Below are 24,985 nucleotides of genomic sequence, written 5' to 3' on the forward strand. Positions count from 1 at the left end.
TAAAGCCTTGCAAGCAATGCAACTAATGAGTTAGTTGTGGGATGATGTATTACGGAACGAGTAAAGAGACTTGCCGGTAACGAGATTGAACTACGTATTGAGATACTGACGATCAAATCTCGGGCTAGTAACATACCGATGACAAAGGCAACAACGTATGTTGTTATGCGGTTTGACCGATAAAGATCTTCGTAGAATATGTAGGAGACAATATGAGCATTCAAGTTCCGCTATTGGTTATTGACCGAAAACGTGTCTCGTTCATGTCTACATAGTTCTCGAACCCGTAGGGTCCGCACACTTAACGTTCGGTGACGATCAGTATTATGAGTTTATGTGTTTTGATGTACCGAACATAGTTCAGAGTCCCGGATGAGATCGGGGACATGACGAGGAGTCTCAAAATGGTCGAGACGTAAAGATCGATATATTGGACGACTATATTCGAACATCGGAAAGGTTCCGAGTGATTTGGGTATTTTTCGGAGTACCGGAGAGTTACGGGAATTCGCCGTGGAGTATATGGGCCTTATTGGGCTTTAGGGGAAAGAGAGAGGGGAGGCTGCGCGCCCCCCAAGGCTTAGTCCGAATTAGACTAAGGGGAGGGGCGGCGCCCCCTCCTTCCTTCTCTTCTCTTTTCCCTTTCCTTCTCTCCTACTCCTACTACATGGAAGGGGGGAATCCTACTCCCGGTGGGAGTAGGACTTCCCTTGGGGCGCGCCTAGGAGGGCCGGCCTCTCCCCATCCTCCACTCCTTTATATACGTGGCCAGGGGGCACCCCATAGACACACAAGTTGATCAGTTGATCTTTTAGCCGTGTGCGGTGCCCCCCTCCACCATAATCCATCTCGGTCATATCGTAGCGGTGCTTAGGCAAAGCCCTGTTCCGGTAGCATCATCATCACCATCATCACGCCGTCATGCTGGCAAATCTCTCCCTCGACACTCTGCTGGATCATGAGTTCATGGGACGTCACCGAGCCGAACGTGTGCAGGTCGCGGAGGTGCCGTACTTTCGGTACTAGGATCGGTCGATCGTGAAGACGTATGACTACATCGACCACGTTGTTATAACACTTCCGCTTACGGTCTACGAGGGTACGTAGACAACACTCTTCCCTCTTGTTGCTATGCATCACCATGATCTTGCATGTGCGTAGGATTTTTTTTAAATTACTGCGTTCCCCAACAAAAGGCACAAGTTTGTGAAGGGCCAGCGGTCGCTTTGCCGACGAGTATGGCGTTCGCTATCTAGGCATTCTCCTCTCATCACACTACTGTTCGAACAAGAAATCATGCACATGAAATATCCTGGACGAAGCCACCTCTGGGCTCATACAGACTGAAAATTGAGAAGAAGAGAGATATACACGCGCGCTCCTCCACCGCCGCCTGCCTCGCCTCAACACGACGTGCGCACCGCGGGTTGCGGGAATGAGAGTGAGTAGAGTAGCGCGCCGTGTAACCAAATGAGGCTTTGATTTTTTTTAAAATCTATAAGGCTGAAGTGGGAAATCAACTTGGTCGAAAGATCGAGAGGGTTAGGTTTGATCGTGTGGAGAGTATTTTTCCAATGAATTTTATTCTTTTTGTGCGAAACATGGAATAGTCCATGAGAGGACGCCTCCCTACTCATCTTAGTCAAATGGTGTAGCCAAAAAAAGTACCGTACTCTAAATGATTTGGTTAACACCATGTTAAACACGTTGAGGCTCTCCAAGCATGGTGGGGGAGACGATATTGACTTCATGTCATGTCCTAAACCGAGTTCCCACAAAAAACAAAGAGATAAATCCATTTGAGGAATGAGAAAAGAAAGGTTAAAACTCTCTCACGTACGAACCTGGGGCTATTTGGCGAAAGTCAATGTGCCAATTCCAAGGAAGCGCAAACTTGGCCAAAAAATGTGGATTGTGTTTTCCTGGGCTATGCTTTTCATAGCATTGGTTACAGATTCTTGATTGTAAAATCTAAGGTCTCTGACATGCATGTCAGTACAACCATGCATGGAGTCAAATGAACTAGGGTTTAAGGTTTTGTCACTCTCGCAACCCATCATCTACTTACTACACCCCATCTCTTCATACGAACTCCGATTTTGACAATCTTGGGCTCGTTGGATTGCTAGCAAAGAAAACCGATGCGTCTGTGGCCTTGGATCGTCATTTTGGACACTTTGATAAATGTCAAATCATCAAACTCTCGAAAGGGCCTTGATTTGGTACCTAAAACTTCTCCGGTTTGACCCCTAGCTTGATTCTTTTGATATCCGAAGTCCATGAACATGTCAACACACCTACAAAGACCACAAAACAAAGGAAAAACTAAATAAAAATAAAAAAAAGTGTGCAACGAACTTGGTAAAATAAGTAAATATCGGAAACTATGCATTGGGAAGATGAATAAGTGGTAGATGGATATGATATGAGGGATTTTTGCACTAGAATATACTCTAAAAAGTATGCATCTCATCACACACCAGACAACACTTGCCTCACACCATCCGAGTTCTAGAGCATTGTGCCACTGCCAGGATCTTCCCCATCCCACCTTATACATTTTTGAAATTTTGAACAATTTATGAAAAGCACAATCATTTTCTAAAAACTGCACAACTATTTTTAAAATAGTGAAAAAAATAAAAGATATAAATAAATTTGAAATAAATAAAAAGTAAAACGAAAATGGAAAGGAAAAAAAGAAAACCGGAAATCCATCCACTAAAGAAAAAACAGAAAATGAATTCCTAAAACCGGGTACTATGGTCCCATTGAATGGGCCGGGCCGTTTACTCGTTTGACCGACGTCTTGACGCTATGTGCGTCATATAGGATTTCTCCAATCCCGGGCTGCAGCCCAACACATGCGAAGAAAAGCCCGTGTGGGCTGGGCCGGTGGGGCCCGCTGGTGGCGTGCCACCGCCGCCGAGCTCCTCCCCTCCCCTGCTGCCGCTGTCACTCCAAAACCGTCGCAGTCCTCCCTTCCTTGTGGGCTTCCCTCACCGCCGTCACCCAGCGCCGTCCACCACCCAGACCCCAACCCCGCCCCCTCCTCCACCTCCGCCTCCCACCTCCCCCGTCGCGCCGGCGACCCCGGCCTCCTCTCCTCCGCGGTAAGCAAGCCCCCGACGCTCCGATCCCCCCCGCCGCCGCCCCCCAAACCCCCGACCGACCGATTCCCCCGCTTCCACGCTCCCCCGCGCGCCCTGTCGGCCAGTCCAATCGCGATTTGCGCGGCCGCGCTTGCCTGCTGGAGGCGTAATCCCGGTCTCCTCGGTCAGCGGAGGACTGCCGCGGTCTTCGCGCGTGGTCGTACTCGTCTCCGACGGGCGCTGCCGTGCCAGTCGCCCGGTAGCTAGGGCATCGGCATCATTATCAGCTAGCTAATGGTCGCGATTTGGACAGAGACCGCGAGGAACCTTGGAGTCGTGGGCGGACTCGGGTCATTAGGGTGATGATTAGAGAAAAAGACCGAAAAAGACGGGGTCTTTTTCTATCATTTCTTCCTGTGGGGGTCCCGGCCACTCCATCCAAATCCCCTTTCGACTCAGCTGTGCGCCACAGGAGTTGGTCTCACTGGCTTTGACTCTTCTCTGTTTCTATATAACTTCGCACTATGTTCCGATTGTTTATCACCTCTAATTATATGCCGTTTGCTTATTCTCGGAGTAAATCTATCAAATGTTTTATCTTTGACTTTTTTTAATGCTCGACTCCATTTTGGTTGCTCACGCATGCAGATGTATCCTTTGGAAATGGAGGGCAACTCGAACCCAAAGACGACCAACAAGCCCAAGTGTATTCACCTCTTTCTTGCTCCCCTGCCAGTACCTTATTATTTATTCTATCTCGACTCGAATGCATGCCGTACTATTATTTGTCAGGGTCTTTTGTTGGATCCAGTGCTGTTTCGACAAATTGACAGGCATGGTTTGGTTCTCTCTGTCTGCAGATTCCAAGTTCACACAGCAGGAGCTTCCAGCATGCAAGCCACTACTCACACCTGAAATCGTAACCATCCTAATCTCCGATGCTTGTTTACCATCTTCAGTTCCAATAATTACATATGAAATTTATGAGTTACTTGCAAGTGATGATGATATCTGGACATGCATAGGTCATTGCCGCCTTCGCGCTCATTGGCGCCCTGTTTGTTCCCATCGGGCTTGCGTCGCTGCATGCATCACGGCAGGTCAAATGCGGATGTCTTGGATGTTTCTCTGGCGTGATTCTTCATGGTGCATTTGTTTACCCTGTACCTTCCCTGTGATGCAGGTTGTCGAACTGGTGCATAGATATGATGCAAGTTGTGTGCCCGTGGATGACAAGGTTGGGTTCATCCAGAACTCCAGGACTGACAAAACATGCACAGTAACAATGACTGTGAGTTTCAAGTGAAAATGTTATCGCAGTTATACATATTTACTTGTGATGGTTGCGCATAGTACTGCTGTTGTTGAGATAGTCTTTAAGCACATTATCTCCTATAAATTTGAACAAACTGGTTGTTGTATGCCTTTCAGGTGCCAAAATACATGAAGAGCCCAATCCATGTCTATTACCTGATCGACGGCTTCTATCAAAACCATCGAAGGTATATTTTCCTATTAAATATTTTACTGAAAAAACCTATATTGCTTCCCTGGTTGGTTCTCAATCAGTGCTTCACAAGGAATTTGAAAATATTCATTTCCTACCTTCTGTTGCATTTTTATCTCTACTACATTAGCAGGCACGCTATACTGTTGTATTGACAATTGTCCTGTTGGAACAAATTATGTCGACATACTCAGACCAATTGTTGCTTGTCTTTTCATAGGTATGTGAGAAGTCGAAGTGACAAACAACTGCGGTATAAGAGTGCTGCACATTTGACATCAGATTGTGTGCCTGAAGGTGAGACCGCTGATCATGCTCCAATTGTTCCATGTGGCCTTGTTGCTTGGAGTTTGTTCAACGACACATATACAGTCCGGGTCAATGGAGTGGTTACTCAAGTGAATAAAAAGGACATAGCTTGGAAGAGTGACAAGAACAATAAATTCGGCAAGAATATCTATCCCAGTAACTTTCAGAAGGGAAGGCTTATAGGTGGTGCTACGCTAAATGAGAGCATACCAGTACGTGCATATTTCCATCACCCTGCATATGCACTACTTTTGGTATTAAGGGATCTGCGTGCTGGAATATAGAACACTTACAATCATTTTATGCACATCCTTCTAGATTTTTTTACTCTAATTTATTCTTCTTGTCACAATTGTGTAGTTAAGTGAGCAAGAAGATCTCATTGTTTGGATGAGAACTGCTGCCCTCCCAACTTTCAGGAAGCTGTATGGCAGAATTGAGAAAGATATCAATGCAAATGATAATGTAACAGTGGTTATACAGAACAACTATAACACATATAGTTTTGGAGGATCAAAAGCGTTGGTCCTTTCTACTGCATCTTGGATTGGAGGGAAAAACAACTTCATTGGCATGGCATATCTGACTATTGGTGGTTTGTGCCTTTCCCTTGCTATGGGCTTCTTAGTTCTCTACATGGTTAAACGGAGGTATGTTTAACAGTTTGCTGACTGCTATTTCATACTGGACATCTCATTTCTCTATCTTAAAACATGTTTTGGAGCATTCATATCACACTTACTTTTCATGAACCCTCTTGTTATTAGTATGTTACCTGAATGCATTTTGTTTGATTAGATTAAAACAATGTAGTTATTGGTTCTGTCAATTTGAGTGAAATTAGGAAGATGCTATAATGAGCCAGATGGCTCTTTTCTCGTTCCATCATATACGAAGCTTGAGCTCTAGTTTTCAGCTTGTTATGCATGAACCATTATATGAAATTGTACAAAGGGTTAATTAGTGACTAGTTCTAATTGTTGCGCCAAGATAATCACATTTGACTATTTTCAGGAACTTTGCAGACCCCTCGAACCTGTCATGGAATAGATGAATAGAGTTAACTATTAGACTGGAGTATCCTGTCTGAGAATAAAAGATCATTCAATGGGTGAATTCCTCCAATTGGATCTATGGGTGTCTGTTCTTATTCCCATTCACTGGGCTTGTCATGGCTCACAGGCATGAGGATCTTGTTGACTTTGGAGCCCTAATAGCATCATACATACATGAACAGAATGTATTGTGATCAGTTGACTTAAACCTTATCTGACCTTATCTGACCATACCGAGAGTCGTTTCTGAATGCTTATTATGAATTATAAACCAACTAATTGTGCTTATGGTAGCAGATACTTATACCTGTTCTTGCAGTTCATGTTTCATGTTTCCCTATTTGATCACATAAAAGGTATCACCAAGTGCTAATCTTACGGCATGCTTGGTTTATTTACCAAAAATTGGCTAGCCAATGTCTGGCAATGTCCTAAACTTGACAATATTGGCAATTTTTTGAGAGGTTGGCAAGGCAAATTGGTAGCCAACTTTCTACCTTGCTAAACATTAGCATGCCAAATTTAGTCCTCAAACCAAGCATGTCCTTAATATTGAAGATCTGAGGGCTAATGTGCTGGGATTCTCCTTCTATTTCTTTTGTCTGCTTGTAAGCCAAATTAATAATGTGACTACTGACTGAGCTTACAAGCAGTTCATCTCAGTCTTATAAAGAAATTATCATTCAAGGAAACAAGACTGCAAATATTTGTACCAAGAATAGTTGTCATTCTCAAGTGATATTCCTAAAACAAGTTTGTATTGATCTGTGATCACTTTATCAAAACGATCGGCAGATAAAGGTACAACTGCTGCTCTTGGAAAAAAAAGTCAATTGACGACTGATGAGTATAGTGATGCAACACACTTAACAAAACACTGCCGATCAAGTCACCTTGTCAGTAACCTAGAAATTAAACACTCCCACTAATAAGCATGCACTGTTTGCGAGCACGGTAGCTTGAATCGTCTTAATGTTCATCTAAGGTGGTCATTGGCAGGGCAGGATCGTAGGCTCCATGGGCGTGGATATGCTCCTAGTGCACATTTCAGGGCCAATTTCTGTGACCCCTTCTTCCTGAGTAGTTACAATGCTGCTGATCAACATCATTTTTGGGGGGCTAATGGTTTAATTCAACAGAAGGGAAAAGATAGCCTGGAGAAAACATAGTGCATACCTTTGCAAGGTTCCTGAAGTAAAATGTTGTGTAGTTCCCCGTTGGGAAGAAAACTTCTATCAGATCAGCAAGAACCACCTGGGGCTGGGAGATAGCTCCGTCTGACCAATCTTATTAAAAACAGGGAGTTCATTAGACCACTACCATATGTAAAACCATATCACACCCTGGGGTTTGGGCATTGTTATCAACTCATCAACCCTGATTAAGTGGAATGAGAAAAAAAAAAGGAAAACCAGATCACTATGTTTTCTTAAGCACAGAAACAATAAAGATAACTGTCATTACCAAGTGTCTTGGAATTTCCTATTCTTTTATCAAATCTCCATATGCTTTGGTTAGTTATGAAACTGAAACAAGAGTCACGGCCCACATCAATATTGTCCAAAAATGTGGATAGCTTGTACTCTGCAGGATCCGAGGCATATGTCTGATCTATGACCACATCCACCGTCTGAAATTTGTACGAACCAGGCTTTGAGTTAGATGCTAGTAAATGGTAAATAAATAGTCAGTCAAAGAATTGTGAACTAATAGATCATATGGAGGTTTGCGGAATTTTCTTCTTATACATATTAAGAGGCCAAGTTCATTTTAGAAAAATGTTAAAAGTTCATATAAGCTGTCAAGTGGTAAGAAACGAGCTCTTCTTAGCATCATCTGAAATGGTGGTCTGGCTGACATTAGGTTCATTATTGTTGGTACTCACACAAAGAATGGCATGTAAGCTGTCCATGTCCTCTGGATCTGAAACCTTGAACCTCTTATCGGTAATAGTTGCATCCACAATCTCTGCTCCTGCATCTTTGACGTACTGCTCATGGAATAAACACAGACATGCACATCAGTTTTCCACTCCTTTTTTAAATTTGAACTTCTGAAATACAGAGTGATGCTGCTACCTGTAACTTGTAACTTTCTCTGACAAATGTCCATACTCCCTACAGCAGCAGTAGATACAGTACATTGATGATCAGTAAAAACTGTATATTCAAAATCTTGCTTAGATAGATGCACCAGACATTCATGATCCCTTGGGCGTAAAGTTGCATACCTCTGTGAATTCGACCCATGCCACTACAGGTTTGAATCGGGTGCTTAGGGCAGCAGCTGCTTTGCTTAAGCACAGGTAGTTTGTCTTGATCTGCATTAGGAATGAATACGTGTGTTAAAACTGGAACCGGATCCTCTAACATTAAGAAGGAATGTTAGAGAAGCTACAATACTCTTAACTTTCCTTCTTTCTATTCATATGATTATGTCTAAAATGATTTAAATTAATTTGCAATTTGATGATCTACCGTATACATTTATAGTAATTATATGCAAACAAATTGATGGTGAAATAGAATTAAATTTAAATTATTTATATTTACAGTAAATACCAACACTAAACAACCTATTAATTATCTACTAACAGTCCCTAACTTTCCTTCTTCATTTTACACTAGCCTAACACTGTAGCACGGTGACATTCCTTCTCAATGTTAGAGGATCCGGTTCCGTTAAAACTTGGTGCAAAAATGAGATACACTGTCCTTAGGTACCTGTATATATAAAATCTACAGAATAGTATTGCAGAAATTATCTGGGCTTGCTAGTTAAGCTGCAGCTACTTATTATGGTATGGTAATATTACTGAGTGCATAATAAACAGAGTTTTCTCGCTCAATCATGACAACACAAATTCAGTCACATTTTGCTGGTCTTAACTGCATCATATACTGCATTGGCCCTGTCTTCAGAATTCGTGAACGTTCCCAGGTACTTGATCCACTCGGCCCTCTGCACAGAAACCAAAATTAAATTTGTCAGTTGATCTAGCTGCTGAGAGGATTCTAGGTAGTGATTTTACCTGCAACGGCGTGTCCTCTTGAGAGGGCACATAAGCTGCGAAGTTGCAACCTTTATCTTGATCCGTGCTCACGAAATGCGCGCGAAACTGCGAGAGTTTGCCTGTGTCTGTCGTGTTGATAAGTTGCACATTTCCACTTGCATATGCCTGGAGCAGGCACTGGGAAGCCACCTGAGGTGATGTTATCCCTTTCAAGTTCTCCAGCACTCCAAGTAGCTGCGCATGTACCAACAAAGTCTGAGATAGCTAAAAATCCATACGCAGAAAGCATCAGAGTTTGTGTTCCTTCTCATTTATCATATTATTATGTATGTAGAAAAGTAAAAAAGAAAAAAGTGCCCGGGCCACAGATTCCAGAATGTTGGTGTGATCTCAAGTTCGGCGACTCCGTTGCTCGCTCACCTCAAAGAAGGACACTGCAAGCAGATGTGGAAACGAATGAAATTACTCTGGCAAGTTGCTGGCCCCTGTGAACACTGCACACACAGTAGGGTGTAGAAATACTTGCATACTCTGGTTGGTGTACCGTGTACGTACCCGGAAAAAAAAATATTTTGAAATGAAGGGAGTAATGGATATGATCATTTTCGCAAAAAGGAAAAGAAAAAAAAGAACGTTGGTCGCGTGGTCTGCTCTTCCAGCACAGACAACCTTGGTTGTAGCAGAAAAATGAAGTTGTTTGCAAGGCGGCGTCGATTGTGCGATGTAGCTTCCCCTGGTGGTGGTAAGACATACATTTTCTTTTTAGAAAATAACACTTTTTGAAGTGTGGTCATTTTTGAAAAAAAAACTCAAACATTTTTTGGAAGTTCCCCATCATTTTTTGAATTTGTGGACAAATTTTGAAAACAAGATTTTTTTTCTTCTGAAATACTGAATAATTTTTTAAAATACGAACACTTTTTGCAAATTTTCGAACATGAACAATTTTAAAAATTTGGATTTTTTTTGAAAACTCCTAATCATTTTTGCAACATCTAGATTACCTAAGGGACATTGAAGATGCCACCAACATATTCGAAAGAGGAATAGGGTCCGGAGGGTCTGGTGTAACGACCCGGATCTAGTAGGATCTGAATCTCTATGCTTACCCATCGATCGTACTAGCACACACGATAACAAGAGTGAATATCAATAAAATATGCATCATTTTCTACAAAACGATGGATCCAAAATTACATATACATGTTGTTGGCACAGCTCAAAGCTGGCACAGGATGCAACAGAAACATACATAATGATAAGCTAGGGCTCCATCAACTCCAGGCTTGTTGTGCGCGGACCCTTGATACAGTGATCCTATCACCTCTTAACATGTCGTAACATGTCGACATCTGCACATGATAAGTGCAGATGAGTACGTAGAATGTACTCACAAGTTGCAAAGAAAATTATAACTGAATATTCGTTCAAGGTAATACAAAAAATTGCTAGGGGTTTTTGTCTGCGTAAAACCAATTTTCACATGCACTAGGATTTGTAAATTTTTTTGAAATATTAGTTTTTAAGATATAGGGTTAGAGTGAAACACTTAGGTAAACACAGTAAGGCTCATTCTCCAACATAGGTAAAACAATACTTATGGTTGAAGGGAAACACACCCATGTGCTCAATACTCAACCTAGAACCCTTAAATCGGATTTGAGAAAAAGAAAGGGGATATCCTTCTTCAGTTCAAGTTTTCAGTTACTTGAATTGCTTGTATCCCGAGGCACATCTAAACAATTAGGTTTAACCCTCTGCAGAGGACGTACGCATTCCACACATGACACAATCAACCCCATTTGTTGTTACACACTTCCCTGCACGACCGAAAGGAGATTGTGACGAAGCTTTTCCATAACGGCCTCCTCTACCTATTACCAAGCCGCCAGCTACCTAGGCAATTCAGGCCTCTCTCACAGCCATAGCCCATGATAGCATGTGGTTGTACTAGAAGTTACTTCTTAGTGAAACTTGGAAGATCTCGGTCTCCTAGGCAGCAGTCCCCACCAAAAACCTATGTGCATGTCCACAGTCAGACACAATCACTCAAGTGTGCAAGTCCCTCACATCGGGCGCAATCACTTAGTGTGCAAGACCCCAGTTGGGCACAATTACTTGTAGACGCTCCCATCAATCCATTCAGCCGGAGAATAAAATAAAATAATATTTTTTTTGTTTCAACAGATTTCATAAAACATTGCTCTAAGAGGGAGCAAGTTCAAAGATTTTAAAACAAGTTTCCTTTCAATTCCGCCCCATTTTACAAGCATGGCTACGCATAAGCATAAATATAAGCTTGAAACCTAGGGATTTAACTAGCATGATATCACTTTCTAAAACTTTAGTAGAAACCCTATACATGCATAGTACTGAAATTTAAAGAGGCGTGCATAAAATGGAAATATAGGTAAGGAATGGTCAAATTGCAACTTGCCCGAGTTTCTTGAAGATGAACCATAGGATTTGGGAAATTATTAATTCCCTCTAATTTATTTTTCCAATCCTAATTTGGGATGTGATAGTCATCCATTTGATTTAAAGGAGTGAACCATAGGGAAAATGGAGGAATTTTTTCTTTGGTTTGAGTTGCATAGGCAAAACAAAAGGAATTTTACAATCCTTTCAGACATCTATATTACATTCCTATGCACGAAGAATAAGGAAGAGCCCATAAGAAGCATAGTATTATAGCTTAATATCGCCTTTGCATGTGCTTTAGTCTTAATTTGGCTACAGCTTTTAGGATTCCTCTCCCCGCATATCAAAGACACAACTTTGCAAATTCCTGTTTCGTAATTCTCTATTTTGCATATGGAATCATATCCTATTCCAGTGTTTTCTCAATTATCATGTTTTTGAAATCATGTGAATCAAAGAGACCCTAAATCTATAATAGAAGTTGTTTGGTTGCACCAAGAAAAATGCAGAAACTTTCTAGGAAGTGAAATATATGTATGGAGTTCATGTGAAGTAAACACACCGTTAAAATTTTCCAGGAAGAAATACGCTGAATAGAATTTGTAATGTATGTATATCCATATGTATATGTATATATATCTGCACTTACAATTCATATATAAACAATATGTTTTGATACAAGTTAATGCACGTACGTACAAATAGTGCCGACACCCTCCAGTTTCACACCCGGTTAATCAACAGACGCAAGCGCCGCTACTGAGCTTACAGTAGTAGAAGAAACAAACAAATAGTGTTACAATAAGTAGTCATGATCAGAGATGGTCGAAGCGAAAGGCGTGCGACCTTTCAGAAGTGATTGCACGGCCCTGGGGCGCGGACGGCCGCCAATGCAGAGGTTAGAAACGCCCATTTCCCACTCAAAAACATGCTGGAAATACCCTTGCTCCCCTTGCCGGGGAGCCCAAGCTGCCACGAGCTGCTGCACCCACCGTCGCAACCCCGTCGTCCCGGCTTCACCTTCTTCCTGCTGACCATCTCTTCTTCTCGCTCGGTTACGGCTTCCTTGGGTGCCAGGAGGAGTGACACGATCTGCAGCAGCTCACTCACTGTCGTCTCCGGCCTCTGGTGCTGCAATGGTGATGGCGGCCTCCTCATCGTCGGGAATTTGCCCCTGATGAGTGCCTTCACCTTGCCAAAGACGGAGACCCTGCTACTGCTACTACCGCTACCACTAACTTTGGACGTGACGGGGAGATAATGGAACTTCTCGATCGCCTTGCTGACCTCGCTCGCTGCTGGATTCAGGTGGAAGCTGACCTTCTTCGGCGGCTCGACGCGGTGGAAGAATGTCTTCGCCGCGCCGACCCGCGAGACGAAGAGACCGCGCTGCACGTCGACCTTCCCGTACAGGTCCAAGGACGCGTTGGGGTTGGTGTTGTCGTCGCCGTCGTTGTCGAAACCAATAGCGAGAGCGAAGTCGTCAGGCTGAGATTGCGAGAAGATAGGGCCCGTGTCGATGCCGCCTTCGTCAGTGGTATGATCGGTCATGTGGTGACCGGCTTCTCCTGCAGTCTAACACCCAGTTAGTGCATGCGTGAAGGCTACCTCTGTACAAGAGCTAGCTAAGCCAATGGAGCAAATGTTACAGCCAAAAATTTAAGTACCTGAATTCTCTGCAGTATCTTGTATAGGATAGTGCGTGATGCCTTCTGCTGGATTGCTTTCATCTCCTTCCACCACGATCTGCTTCAGGAAAATTGATGCTTGTGGTTAGCAACCAAATGTATATTAATCATATACCAAATTATTGTGGAGGCAAGTTAATTATTCAGATAGGGGCCTGACATTACCTCTCCAAGGTCATTGTTCACCAGCTTGACACCTCTGAGGTTCTCAACCGGCCGCTTCTTCTCTTCCTTGAACTCCTGCATGTCACTGATCTCAACCAGCCTGCCGGGTTCGTCATCACGCCTCATCATTGACGCGCCAATGCCGCACATATGGTAGAAATTGTCGACCTCCTCCTTCGCCTTCGCCGCTCCGAGATCAACGAGAGAGGACAGCTCGTTCATGTAGTGGCCGCCGCCACTGCTGGTGCCGGCACCTAACCACATATCAGGGTAGCTGCTGCTGCTGCCGGAGCCATTGATCAGCTCCTGAGACGCCGAGGCCACCGACAGGAACTCCTGGAGAATGTCGACCTCGTTGGGGTTGCTCTGGAGTATGCCGGTCTTCGTGTCAAGGCTGACGTCATGCGGGAAGTCCTCCACCTCCAATGGCGGCAGGGCCAGCCTGTGTTGCAGCCTTGCACACTCCAGTGCAACATCCACCTGCATCGACATGTATATGCATTAAGCACCTAAGATTTTACTGCATTTGAGCTGAATATATCACTACCTGAAGTCTGAAACAGTGGCATTATTTCTGTATATGTACCTTGGATGGAAGGCATGAGAAGTTGGAGGCAGCAGCTGGGTTCATGAAGTAGGGGTTGGTGGCGTTGAAGGCGTCTTCACTCAAGAACTGCATCCACCTGCCGTCCTCGTGAGGCATGCTGCCCATCATCTGCATCCCGAACCCACTGCCGTGCATGGATCCTGAAGTCATTGGGGCCTCCGTCGGGAATGAGAAGCTGCTGCTCTCGAAGTCATCACCACCACCTCTTCCATCACATGGTGTCGGGGAGCGCTCGACGCTGCTCGGCGTCCACTGAGGCTGCTCCCCGTGGTACTGCGCTGCGCCGTAGTGCTCCATGATCTTTGGCCCGGGTGCTGTCTTCTTGAAAATCCGACACAATGCATACGCATCCTGTATACAAAACCATGTGTGTTAATGTTCTACAAGAGATCAAGAGTCTGGGCAATATGTGGAACCTCACATGATTACTTCAAGATTTCCCCCCAGTGTAGAACTGTAGTAGGGACTAGGGAGTATTGTAGTACCTGTAAGCCATTATCGATCTCGCATTCCCTCTCGTCGAGGCGGTACTCGTGCATGACCCAGTCGGTGCGAGACCCATGCGGGGCTCGGCCACGGTAGTACACAAGGGTCTTCTTCATACCAACTGCACGCTTCTGGGAATTCACTTTGCGGTCTTTCCCAGTTGCCTTCCAGTATCCGGCTTTGGTTGCGCGGTTCGTCCTCGATCCGTTCGGGTACTTGCGGTCTCGCGGGCTGAAGAAGTACCATTCCAGGTCTTTGCTTGGGAGGAATGACTTTTCTGAAATTTAAAGGTAAGGGAGAAGTCATGCATACAGTACAGTACACATATATTAAGATAAGCCGTCTTTTTATGAGTAGGTGTACCTTAACCATGATTAGAGCTAATTGTAGAAACCAAATGTGTGTCTATCGACCATTATATAGCTAGCCTAACATCGTTCAAAAGAAAAACTAGACAACACTTTATATGCATTATCTTGTCTTGAAAACTGTGCAACTTTTGTTCATCTGCATGACTTCTGCAACTTTTTTTCATCTTCTTGACTTGACTTAGGTCATCTTTCCTGGTATTGTCACTCACCAAAGAAGAACAAACAATCCTCTTTATTTAATTTGAAATCGTTTTTTTACAGTACCAGTTTCACGCAATGCATTCAGCGGGGTGATTTTTAGCAAACGATCAAGCTCGAAAGCAAATTGCAAGTGGATAAAGAGAATATATCTTTTCTTCAAATCTCTGCGTGATTGTGACATGATCCAAAATATATAGGCTTTAGCTTTGTTGTCGCTGTGATAAAGGATTTCTTTCCCTTTCAAGTAGCTCAATGCAGGGACAGAGACATTACGTGATGGCCTTTACACTTAGGAGAATTTTGACATAAGTATTGGAAGATTAATTTCTTTCAACAAAAAGGAGCAAGAGATCTATCAATATCACACCTTTCGGTGTGCATAAAATGTTTGAAAGTAGATGCAAGTTCCAAAGTATAGTTAACACAAACAGAGCGCTAGGATGCATGGGGACGGTACACTAAACTATATATGTACAGGTTTCTTTCATGAAAGCATTTTATGGGTGGAAACCAAATATATTCTTCAAATGCATGCATTCATGCAAATATTAAGTTAGAGTAGCATTGAACAAGGGCCAGTTAATATTAGAATATAATAGGACGATGAAGTGCTCATCAAGAAGGGAACTTCTGACTATTCTTTCCTCAAGAATTGGCACTGGCATTTCTTGGATGGGATAGTGGTACAAGAATTGAATAAGATTGCTTAATGTCTTCACAACAGGGCATCCAAAACAAGTATCAGAGTGGTGTACGTGTAGGTGCTTTCCTTTGAGAACAAGGTGTATGCAGTGCAAAAACCCATAATTAATCCACGGAAGACTTATAACAGAGTAATTCAAACAGCTATCTTCTGTCAAAAAGAAATTTAACTAATTAACTGCCAGTTTGGAACGCTTTTATCTCCTTATCCCCAAAATTTGTACTGAAGTTGATCCTGAAATTATCTACGAGGACCTTGTTCTCTGATGGGAATTAACTGCTGATGCTTACATGGACGTAGGGTTTTGGATTGAAATACTCTAATCAGAAGCTAGTGTCGATACAAACATTTCTATTAGGAAATAGAAAGGACGCACCTGGAAGGTCCCAAGGCTCGCACTTGTAAAGATCAACCTCCGGGATGATCTCGAGCTCAATCTGCCTCCCGTTGATCTTGCTCTTAAGGTAGTAGATGATGAGCTCCTCGTCAGTTGGGTGAAACCGGAAGCCCGGCGGCAGACTCACCGGCGCCATGAATCTGCTAACTTCCTCGTCCTCCGAGAGCTCCCACAGCAAAAGGATGGACGCTTGGAGCGGAGCTAGGCAGGAAGGCAGGGCTCTCCAAAGCTAAAATGCGGACAGCCACACCAGCCCTGCTCGAACAGCTAGCTAGCTATAGCCAGCAATGAATCGTCGTCAGCTACAAATGTACAAAACCTGCAAGAACGATGCAATGGCACACACATGAGTCGTCATAAAAACCAACCAATTCAGAGGAGCAGTAGAGATTGAGGAGGAGGACGAGGCCGACCTTGGGTGCTAATGGCTAATGGCGCCCAGGGAGAGAGGAGGAAGAAGAGAGAGGAGGGAGGGAGGGAAAGGGGCAGAGGGGAGAGCATGCTTTATAGCAAAGCTTGTGGGATTATTTTGTGTGCAAACAATGCTCGGACGATTCTTCTCGTCTTTCACAAGCTCTCCCTGTCTCTGTCTCTCTCTCTCTCTCTCCCTTGGGTCCTTTGCTTTTGCTTTGTGCAGCGTCAGGCTCGGATGCATGGCTTTCGTGTATGGGATAGAAATATCCCAATCTTCTCCCCTTGTCTTTGCTGGCCAAGCTAAAGCTGCATGCCTATAGCCATATCTATGGCCTGGCCTCCTGTGTGTGTAGCGTAGGAGGTGCATGCGGCGCGGCGATGGAGGGAGATGAGATGCCATTGGCTGCCGTGTGGGCCCGTGAGAGAGAAGGAGAAGCCTAGTCAGCTCTCGTTGGAATGAGGGAGGGCCCCAAGGTTGGTACTCGATTCCCTCCCGCCGTCCTCCTTCGCTTTCACGGTTTACGTCACGTTCATACACGCGGCCCCATGTAGATCTTGCCGGGCGGGAGCATGCATGCATGCCTCGGCGTGCGTGCCCGGCACTCCAGATTACTCGTAGTAATTAGCAGCCAATGCATGTAGTGCTAGACCATCTTTTGCCAGCACTGATTAACTGTCTCTCAACTGAGTGGCACTGGCGCCGATGCTGCATGCATGCGTCCATGGACTGTAGGAGTAACATGTTAAAGTCACCTGGTGTGTTGCTCTGGTTGCTCGACCGATCTGGGGTAGATGCATGCCAATCTAGGCAATGCTCACAGTGTCTTATGTGATTGCTGCAAGCATGCATGCATGCATGCCGGCATTGCCACCATGGAGACACTGTCAAGAGGACAAGAGAGAATTCAGTATTGCTGCACGTACTGCAGCATATGACGAGTGTTTTGAATAGTTGTAACTAACTAAGAAGCTTGTAATATAACTGGTAAAACTAGGCTGGCATGGCTTGGTGGAATCTGCTTTCAGAAAAAACTGGTAGCTACCAGTGCAGGGAGCCGGCCGGCCGGCTCGGCTGGTTCACATCTGACATCATTAGCGGATAAATCCCATATGTTCCAACAACACTAGATAGATATTCTAAAGTGTGAGTTAGACATGTACTAATGTTTTATTAGAGGGGCATGCTGCTAACGATAATTATCAGATAATGTTGTTGGTACAGCTGATAACTAAAGGCTGTGCTGGCAGCAGCACCGGAACCCCAGGAGGCCGATAAAGAGCTAGCGTAGCGTGCTCACACTGTCCACACTGGAAGCTGGAAGCTGGAAGCGGAAGGACCCGGAAAAGGCCTCTGTTGGAGCCAGCCGGTGACGAGGAGAACAGTCATCCGAATCCGAAGGTCCCACTAAACACCCAAAAGATTTCGTTGGTTCACACACCATCTGCCTGGCCATGGATTTTATGGTAAAAACCAGCACTTGAAAACGGCCGCCGTCCTTTTACCAAAGCCGGCAGGATCGGCCCATTTCTTCCCTGCGAGAAAAACCTCTTTCTCCGTCTAACGACAACTCAGCTGCTAACCAACTGAAATCAAGCTGTGCTCCAAACCAATCGGGTCTCGGCAGCGTGCAACGAGCTAATGATGGCGACCATCTCTCAGCTAGCAAGATTACAAAAAGAGAAGAGACTAGTGAGTGCTAAAGGGCTTCCGGTGGATGCATGACATGATCCGGCAACTGTACTATGATGTACTCCCTCCGTTCCTAAATACTTGTCTTTCTAGAGATTTCAACAAGTGACTACATACAGAGCAAAATGAGTGAATCTACAATTTAAAACATGTCTACATACATCCGTATGTTGTAGTCCATTTGAGATGGCTAGAAAGACAATTATTTGGGAACGGAGGGAGTACTATTTTGCCATTGCTGCAGAGCCTACTCCTACATGGCAATGCAAGCTGGGTCCCCGGCGCTTTCCAACTTGCGGCTGCTGCTGAAATCTGAATGGTGTGTGGGATGCATGCAGCAGCATCGCTTGTGGGCCACTTTTCCTTTATATCAATCCATCCCATCCATCTCCCCGCCCCAGCACAGCTTTAGGTTCCTTTCTCCTTTCCGAGTTTATGCTTCTCCCCGCCACCCCTCACACCACACCGCCCGCGCCACGCCCGGGAGTGGTATCTCCTCTCCTACGCCCTAAACCATCCCTTCCCACCTCCGTTTATCCTACATACACAGCACCTATTATACGTACAATGCTAGCTGTGCTCAGTTAATTACCAAGCACCTGGTGAAGGTTAATTGCCATCACTAGATCACGGCAAATTATACTAGAACCATGCATCCACCACATCTACTGTGGTCTACAGCAATAGGACTACGTACTAGATGGTGCGCGTTGGCTCAATATTCAGGCAACAGCTAAGCAAACCAAACACTAACTGATTAGCTACTATGCTAGGTTAATTACCATCACCAGATTCAGTTTGCGGCACTGATCGATGCAAAAGTTGGACGAGGGACTACAGTGAATGTGGCACAGTGACATCATAGGATGGCGGTGAAACCAGTCGGTAGATCCGACAGCTTAGAGTAAACGGGAATGAAGGGGGCACATGACGCAATTCATTTAGAATTTGAAAGCGGTGCGATTTATCTAGTGCTGGCGTCCCTAATCTAATGGAAAACGCTAAAGTACGCGTGATCGGCCAGCTCGATTAGCAAAGGAGGCCCAGGCCTCCACATCTTCACATGGCTTTAAGGAATATGAGCAGGCAAAAGGGGGAATTTAACCCACCCTGGACCCAGCAGATCAGATCGTGTGTAATCTTTGATCGTAATGATGCCAGAGACAAAACCCGCCTACGTACTCATCAATCCAATGATTATGGTCTAAATTACATGTGTTCTATTCTGTGATAATATTCAACTGGAACTGTTCGTCGCATTTCCCGGCTTTCCAAAGAATAACTAATCTTCCTTTGCTTACAGAGTATGTCTTGATCAAAATCGAGCCATAATTCCGTAAATGAACCCAAGAGGCCCTCCTAAAAGCTTTGTTGTTTAGTTCGAATTTGCTGGAGACCTTTGCAATTAAGTAAGTTCAGACAGACAGCTATGTGACAGGCTACTAGTTGGGATAAAAAGATAAATTAAATTAACGATGGGCAATAGATTAACCGGGGTAGGAATTATCCTTACAACTTTGGAGGTGGTATTGGGATCAGACCTTGAGTGCCCACATTGCCATACATCCGTGGAGAGATATGGGTGGCCTCTGCATGCGAGCTGCAAGCAAAGTACTACTTCAACCTGGGTACAGAAAATAACTGCGATTAAGATATGCCGAGACATATTCTGTTCAAAAGCACTTCACGGAAAGTTGTTTAATCACAAAGGGTTGCAGAGCTCAATGGCAGTGTCGGTTCTGATTAGAGGAGAAGAGGAATCAGAGGAAGAAGAAAACAAGGCCTCAACAGTGTAGCCGAAAGGGTAGGCCACCCCCCTAGCCACCCCAACTTTCGAACCCCAAAAGGAGGCTATTGTGCGCAAGTATCTTGGGGCTTCCTCGAGAATCTGCCGCTGCCCAAACAGGGAAGGATATCTGAACACCAGATGATGAAGCAATACGATACGAATAATGTAGATGACAGGGAAATGCACGTATGCTTTATCTGTTTGCAGTGTAGACAGAGAAAGCTGATCAACTTATGGGAAATGAAGTTTATATAAATGTTCCTCCTGTAGCAGTCCAAAAACTCTGCGTTCCGTTCCCACCGGTGTCATTTGCTTGACTGTGATGATTAAAATCCATAGGGGTATAGGACCATATATAAGTACCCCGTAAAGTAAAGCAGTCTAGGGCTTTAGGCAACTTGCAAACATTTTGCTTATGTCAGGTTCAGTCACTATCTGAAGCTTTTACGGGTTTACTACTCTCTGATTCATTAGCCCTAGGCAAGTCTAGATATAAATTCCTTTTAGCATGAAAATGCTATATTATTCCAGAACAGTAATAATCAGTTAGACAACTTTCTTGAAAACAGGGTACTAACGGTAAGAATCAAAGCTCCAAAGGTGAGGTTCACTTGTTATAGTAAATATATATATGGTTAGCTAACGGAAGATGTGTCCAATTTACTCTATAAACTGGCATTGCATACACTGTTGCTTACATGGAAACATGCTACATATTCTTCAAAGAAATTTTACAGACACACAAAAAAGTAAAAATTCATGGTCTGGTCATCAGATTTGACTTACCGGTCTTGACAAAGTACTGAACTCAGCACCTGATGACCGATACTTCATACTCTACGCGACAATGCTCGAGCCAATCAACTCTGCAGGATTGTGTTCGCTGGAAAAAAGATAGCAACAAAAGGTGTGCTGCTGAGATAAGAATTCAGACACTACATTGGTTCTTTACCATTGTGAGCGGGTATAATAACCCGTACTACCATGCTAGCGTCTTCAACAACTTCATAGAACTATAGCAGCAACATACGTAGATCATTAGTAGTAGCTTAAACTTAGTATTAGCTTCTAGATCTACTACTGCTTACTGGGAAACACATGTTTTGATGATAACAGCACATGTTTGACTACCTTATGCTCTTCGAATTTTAAGCCTGGATTCTAATAAACATATATTTATAGCTTGTGGCAGTAACTGTAAAAACGAGACTGTCATTTATAACAGAGAAAGCTATCAATTTAGAGAACAGGAAACACAATGAAACTAATCCAAGCAAACATAAGTACTAGAGCACACACAAGGGGAGAAAACAAACGTCCGTCCTTGATATTCGCATAGCATATCTTGTTTTACACAGATCAGAGAAGAATAACTTGGATGAGCAATAAGTTCACAAAAAGATGCATGCCTACTGCCTACGGAGCTTGAAGCAGAACAAGCAAAAGCATAAACGTGGGGAAAACATGACAAAAATGCAGTCTTGAGCACAGGAAAAGGAATTATGGAACTGAGGTCAACATCGAACAGAAAGTTGGGCTATTCCCTTTAATCATTGGATACTTCAAATAAATTTGTAAGACATGATGAGGGAACTTGCACATGTTTAACATGCTTGCTTGTCTCATGATGAAATTGAGAAAACAAGAAATCTTGTTAGGTTCTTTTTTGAGGATCAAATCTTGTTGGCTTCAAAATTTATCCAGCCTGACATCGCAACAATTTAGCACTTACCGTATGATACAGTTCAGTCTGAAATTAGGAACATGCTGTGTGACCGCTGTCTTGATTTTACTATAAAGGACAGACCCAGTGCATAGAAGCTCCCACACAAGGTGGGGTCTGGGGAGGGATTATAGGAACCTAGTCTTACCCCTGCAAAGTGCAATGCAGAGAGGCTGGTTCGAACCCAGGACCTCTTGGCACAAGTGGGGAGGACTTCACCACTGCGCCAGGCCTGCCCTCTGTCTTGATTTTACTATGGATGGAAAATTATCTTTAACGAAACAACTGCGCTGAAAGGCTAAAGTATATTTGCAGGTAACCGTTTCTAAGCAGAAAAGATCAGCTGCTTAAGTGGTCGGTTCCTCTTGAAAGAAGTAACGTCATGATACCAGCATCAGGGTATCCAGCACCATGAAAGGCGAAAAGGATGATAAGGATAAAAAGAAGCAGTCGTTTTCAGTTCTGCTGCAAAACAAAATGGCACCATTGTAAGTACTACCTCATAATTAGCTGCATGAACTCATAGTGAGGATAAAGATGAAGTCAAAAGAAGTCAGATGTAGGATACAACGTCAAAAGAAGCTGCATGAACTCATAGTGAGGATAAAGATGTAGTGAGATGCATATGGGCTTTCGATCCTATTTTTCAGTCATCTGTCCCCATATTACATGAGCTGCTGAATCAAGTCCATAAAGAGTTGGCAGTCATAGTGGTGTAAAGAAGGTTCACACTGAAGCATTGTCCACTTTTTACTTACCATGGAACAAATTTCATTTACGCATTCACATTATTTGTTCCAAAATTACTAGTGCTAGAGCACTATTAAGAATAGTACATATTATTTAATAATACATTTAAGATTCAGTGATGTTATGGCCGGTTTAGCTAGGCCCACAGGGCAATCTTAGCACACAAGTTATCTTAGGTTAATTCTTATGCAAGTTATCTAAGGTTAATTCTTATGCAAATTATCTAGGTTATAAATATAGGCTCTAAGACTCTTTTTAGAATTAAGCAATAAGAATATTATTATCCCTATTGCCCGGCTCCCAAGGAGCCGGAACCCTAGCCGCCTCTAACACTAGCCGCCGCCGCCATCTCCCTCCGACGCGACGACGCCCAGCCGCCGGCGCGCCCAATCATCGCCCCGTCCCACTCCATCCTTCCCCTACAACCTCCGGAGTAGGTCCGGTAGGACCCCTGATTCTACCAATTTGGTATCTAGAGACTCGGGTTCGATCATGTCGTCATCAACACCCACGCCGCCGCTACCCATCATCACCACCGCCCCGATGACCACTGCCGGGTTCCCAACGCCGCCGGCCCCGATAACCTCCGCGCCGCCGGCCCCCATCACTTCCGCGCCGCCGACAACCTCCGTCTTCATGCCGGAGGAGATGACCAGCACCCTGCGGGACCTCATGACGGCCGTCCAGGGCATCTCCCTGTACTTGGCCGGCCCGCACACCACCCTGCCGGCTGCGGGCCCCGCCTACAGCCACCCAGCGATGCACTGGCCGATCCAGAACGCGTCGGGCCCGAGCGGGACGGCCCTGCTGCCGTTCCAGGCGGGCTACACCGGCGGGCCCCCGCGCTGCTGCACCTGCCCTGGTACTCGGTACCCGCGGCGATCGTCGGGGCCCATCCGTTGCTCCAGCTGTCGCCCGCCCTAGCGACGTCCTGGCCGCAGTGGCCCGCGCCGGTTCTCGCGGCGCCACCCGCGCCTCCCGCGCCCGCCTCAGCGCCGCAATGGCCGCACTGGCCCGCGCCGGCCCCAGCCGCGCCAATCGCATCGCCCGCGCCGGTCCAGCTCCCACCGCCGCCGCCCAGCTCCGGACTGGGCCAGTCCACACCGGGAGAACTTCCGATCCAGCAGGTCCGGTTTCCACCGTCACCGTCCCCGATCCCGGCCTGGCTAACTGGGACATCGCCACCGCCAGTTTACACAGAGGCCGGGACCCGCCGGTACCCACGCTGCAGTCTGGGGCCTCGTCCGACTCCGCGTGGGCCTACGACGGCCTCCCCGCCGTTGACCGGCCGCCGTCATCATCACTGCTCCGCACCGCCAAGCCGATCGGCCATGGCGTGCCGACCCAGACGCCGCCACGGTTCGCCAAGATCGATTTCGCCACTTATGACGGCACGGAGGACCTGCTTAACTGGCTCAACCAGTGTGAGCAGTTTTTCCGTGGCCAGCGCACGCTCGTGTCGGAGCGCACTTGGCTGGCATCCTACCACCTCCGCGGTGCAGCCCGGACCTGGTACTATGCCCTCGAGCAGGACGAGGGCAGCATGCCCCCTTGGGAGCGCTTCCGCGAGCTCTGCCTCCTTCGCTTTGGGCCTCCAGTTCGCGGGAGCCGCCTGGCGGAGCTCGGCCGCCTTCCCTTCACCTCCACAGTGCAGGACTTCGCCGACCGTTTCCAGGCCCTGGCATGCCATGCGTCGGGCGTGATGGCGCAACAGCGGGCCGACCTCTTTGTCGGTGGACTTCCGGATCACATCCGCTGGACGTGGAGCTTCGGGGACCCCAGGATCTCCAGTTGGCCATGTACTATGCCCACGCGTTCGAGCGGCGCGCGGTGGCCATCCAGCAGGAATCACCGTCTCGGACCACTGGGTCGCTACCCGGGCCGGATTCCGCGCAGGGTCGGCCTACGCAGGCTTCTGCGGCACCCCTCGCCGCGACCGCGGCGCGCCCGTTCTGCTGGCTCACCTCAGCCGAGCTACTCGAGCGTCGCCACCAAGGGTTGTGCTTCAACTGCGACGAGCCCTACACGCCCGGCCATGCCTGCCCGCGACTCTTCTACTTGGATGTTGCAGACTACATTCTGGAGGACGCCGTCGCCGCCGACCTGGCCGCCCCAGCTGTCGAGAAGGTGTTCGACGCTGGTTGATCCCCTCGAGGAGTTCCGCCAGCGCTTCCCCACCTTACAGCTCGAGGACGAGCTGTTTGTGTAGGCGGGGAGAAGTGTTATGGCCGGTTTAGTTAGGCCCACCGGACAATCTTAGCCCACAAGTTATCTTAGGTTAATTCTTATGCAAGTTATCTTAGGTTAATTCTTATGCAAGTTATCTAGGTTATAAATATAGGCTGTAAGACTCTTTTTGGAATTAAGCAATAAGAATATTATTATCCCTATTGCCCGGCTCCCATAGGAGCCGGAACCCTAGCCGCCTCTAACCCTAGCCGCCGCCATCTCCCTCCAACGCGACGGCGCCCAGCCGCCGGCGCGCCCGATCATCGCCCCGTCCCACTCCATCCTTCCCCTACAACCTCTGGAGCAGGTCCTGTAGGACCCCTGGTTCTACCAAGTGAGCTGTAAAATAAATAGGACTTGCCATCAAGTACTGCT

General features: G+C 45.8%; 3 protein-coding genes across 3 annotated transcripts; 1 reads left to right on the forward strand and 2 right to left on the reverse strand.

Annotated features, from left to right (window-relative positions):
* Window positions 1-2,849: 2,849 nt before the first annotated feature.
* LOC123105970 (ALA-interacting subunit 1) lies at window positions 2,850-6,251 on the forward strand. The gene is made up of 9 exons (XM_044528150.1): window positions 2,850-3,113; window positions 3,741-3,798; window positions 3,953-4,011; window positions 4,118-4,192; window positions 4,276-4,383; window positions 4,524-4,594; window positions 4,820-5,120; window positions 5,269-5,558; window positions 5,923-6,251. The coding sequence occupies exons 1-9, from the start codon at window positions 2,865-2,867 to the stop codon at window positions 5,960-5,962; spliced, it is 1,251 nt and encodes a 416-aa protein (XP_044384085.1). The 5' UTR covers window positions 2,850-2,864; the 3' UTR covers window positions 5,963-6,251.
* Window positions 6,252-6,952: 701 nt separating this feature from the next.
* Window positions 6,953-10,089, reverse strand: LOC123101799 (uncharacterized). Its single transcript, XM_044523087.1, has 10 exons — window positions 10,086-10,089; window positions 9,397-9,410; window positions 8,995-9,210; window positions 8,853-8,924; window positions 8,194-8,283; window positions 8,042-8,080; window positions 7,849-7,953; window positions 7,428-7,593; window positions 7,140-7,249; window positions 6,953-7,039 (listed from the first exon to the last, which is right to left on the reverse strand). Exons 1-10 carry the CDS (start codon window positions 10,087-10,089, stop codon window positions 6,953-6,955), a joined length of 903 nt encoding a protein of 300 aa, XP_044379022.1.
* A 1,942-nt stretch (window positions 10,090-12,031) lies between these two features.
* On the reverse strand, window positions 12,032-16,494 carry LOC123105971 (uncharacterized). The gene is made up of 7 exons (XM_044528151.1): window positions 16,429-16,494; window positions 15,995-16,334; window positions 14,343-14,620; window positions 13,837-14,208; window positions 13,251-13,730; window positions 13,065-13,143; window positions 12,032-12,965 (listed from the first exon to the last, which is right to left on the reverse strand). The coding sequence occupies exons 2-7, from the start codon at window positions 16,149-16,151 to the stop codon at window positions 12,247-12,249; spliced, it is 2,085 nt and encodes a 694-aa protein (XP_044384086.1). The 5' UTR covers window positions 16,152-16,334; window positions 16,429-16,494; the 3' UTR covers window positions 12,032-12,246.
* Window positions 16,495-24,985: the final 8,491 nt, after the last annotated feature.

This window comes from Triticum aestivum, chromosome 5A (genome assembly GCF_018294505.1).
Source record: "Triticum aestivum cultivar Chinese Spring chromosome 5A, IWGSC CS RefSeq v2.1, whole genome shotgun sequence".
In the NCBI taxonomy this organism is placed as follows: domain Eukaryota; kingdom Viridiplantae; phylum Streptophyta; class Magnoliopsida; order Poales; family Poaceae; genus Triticum; species Triticum aestivum.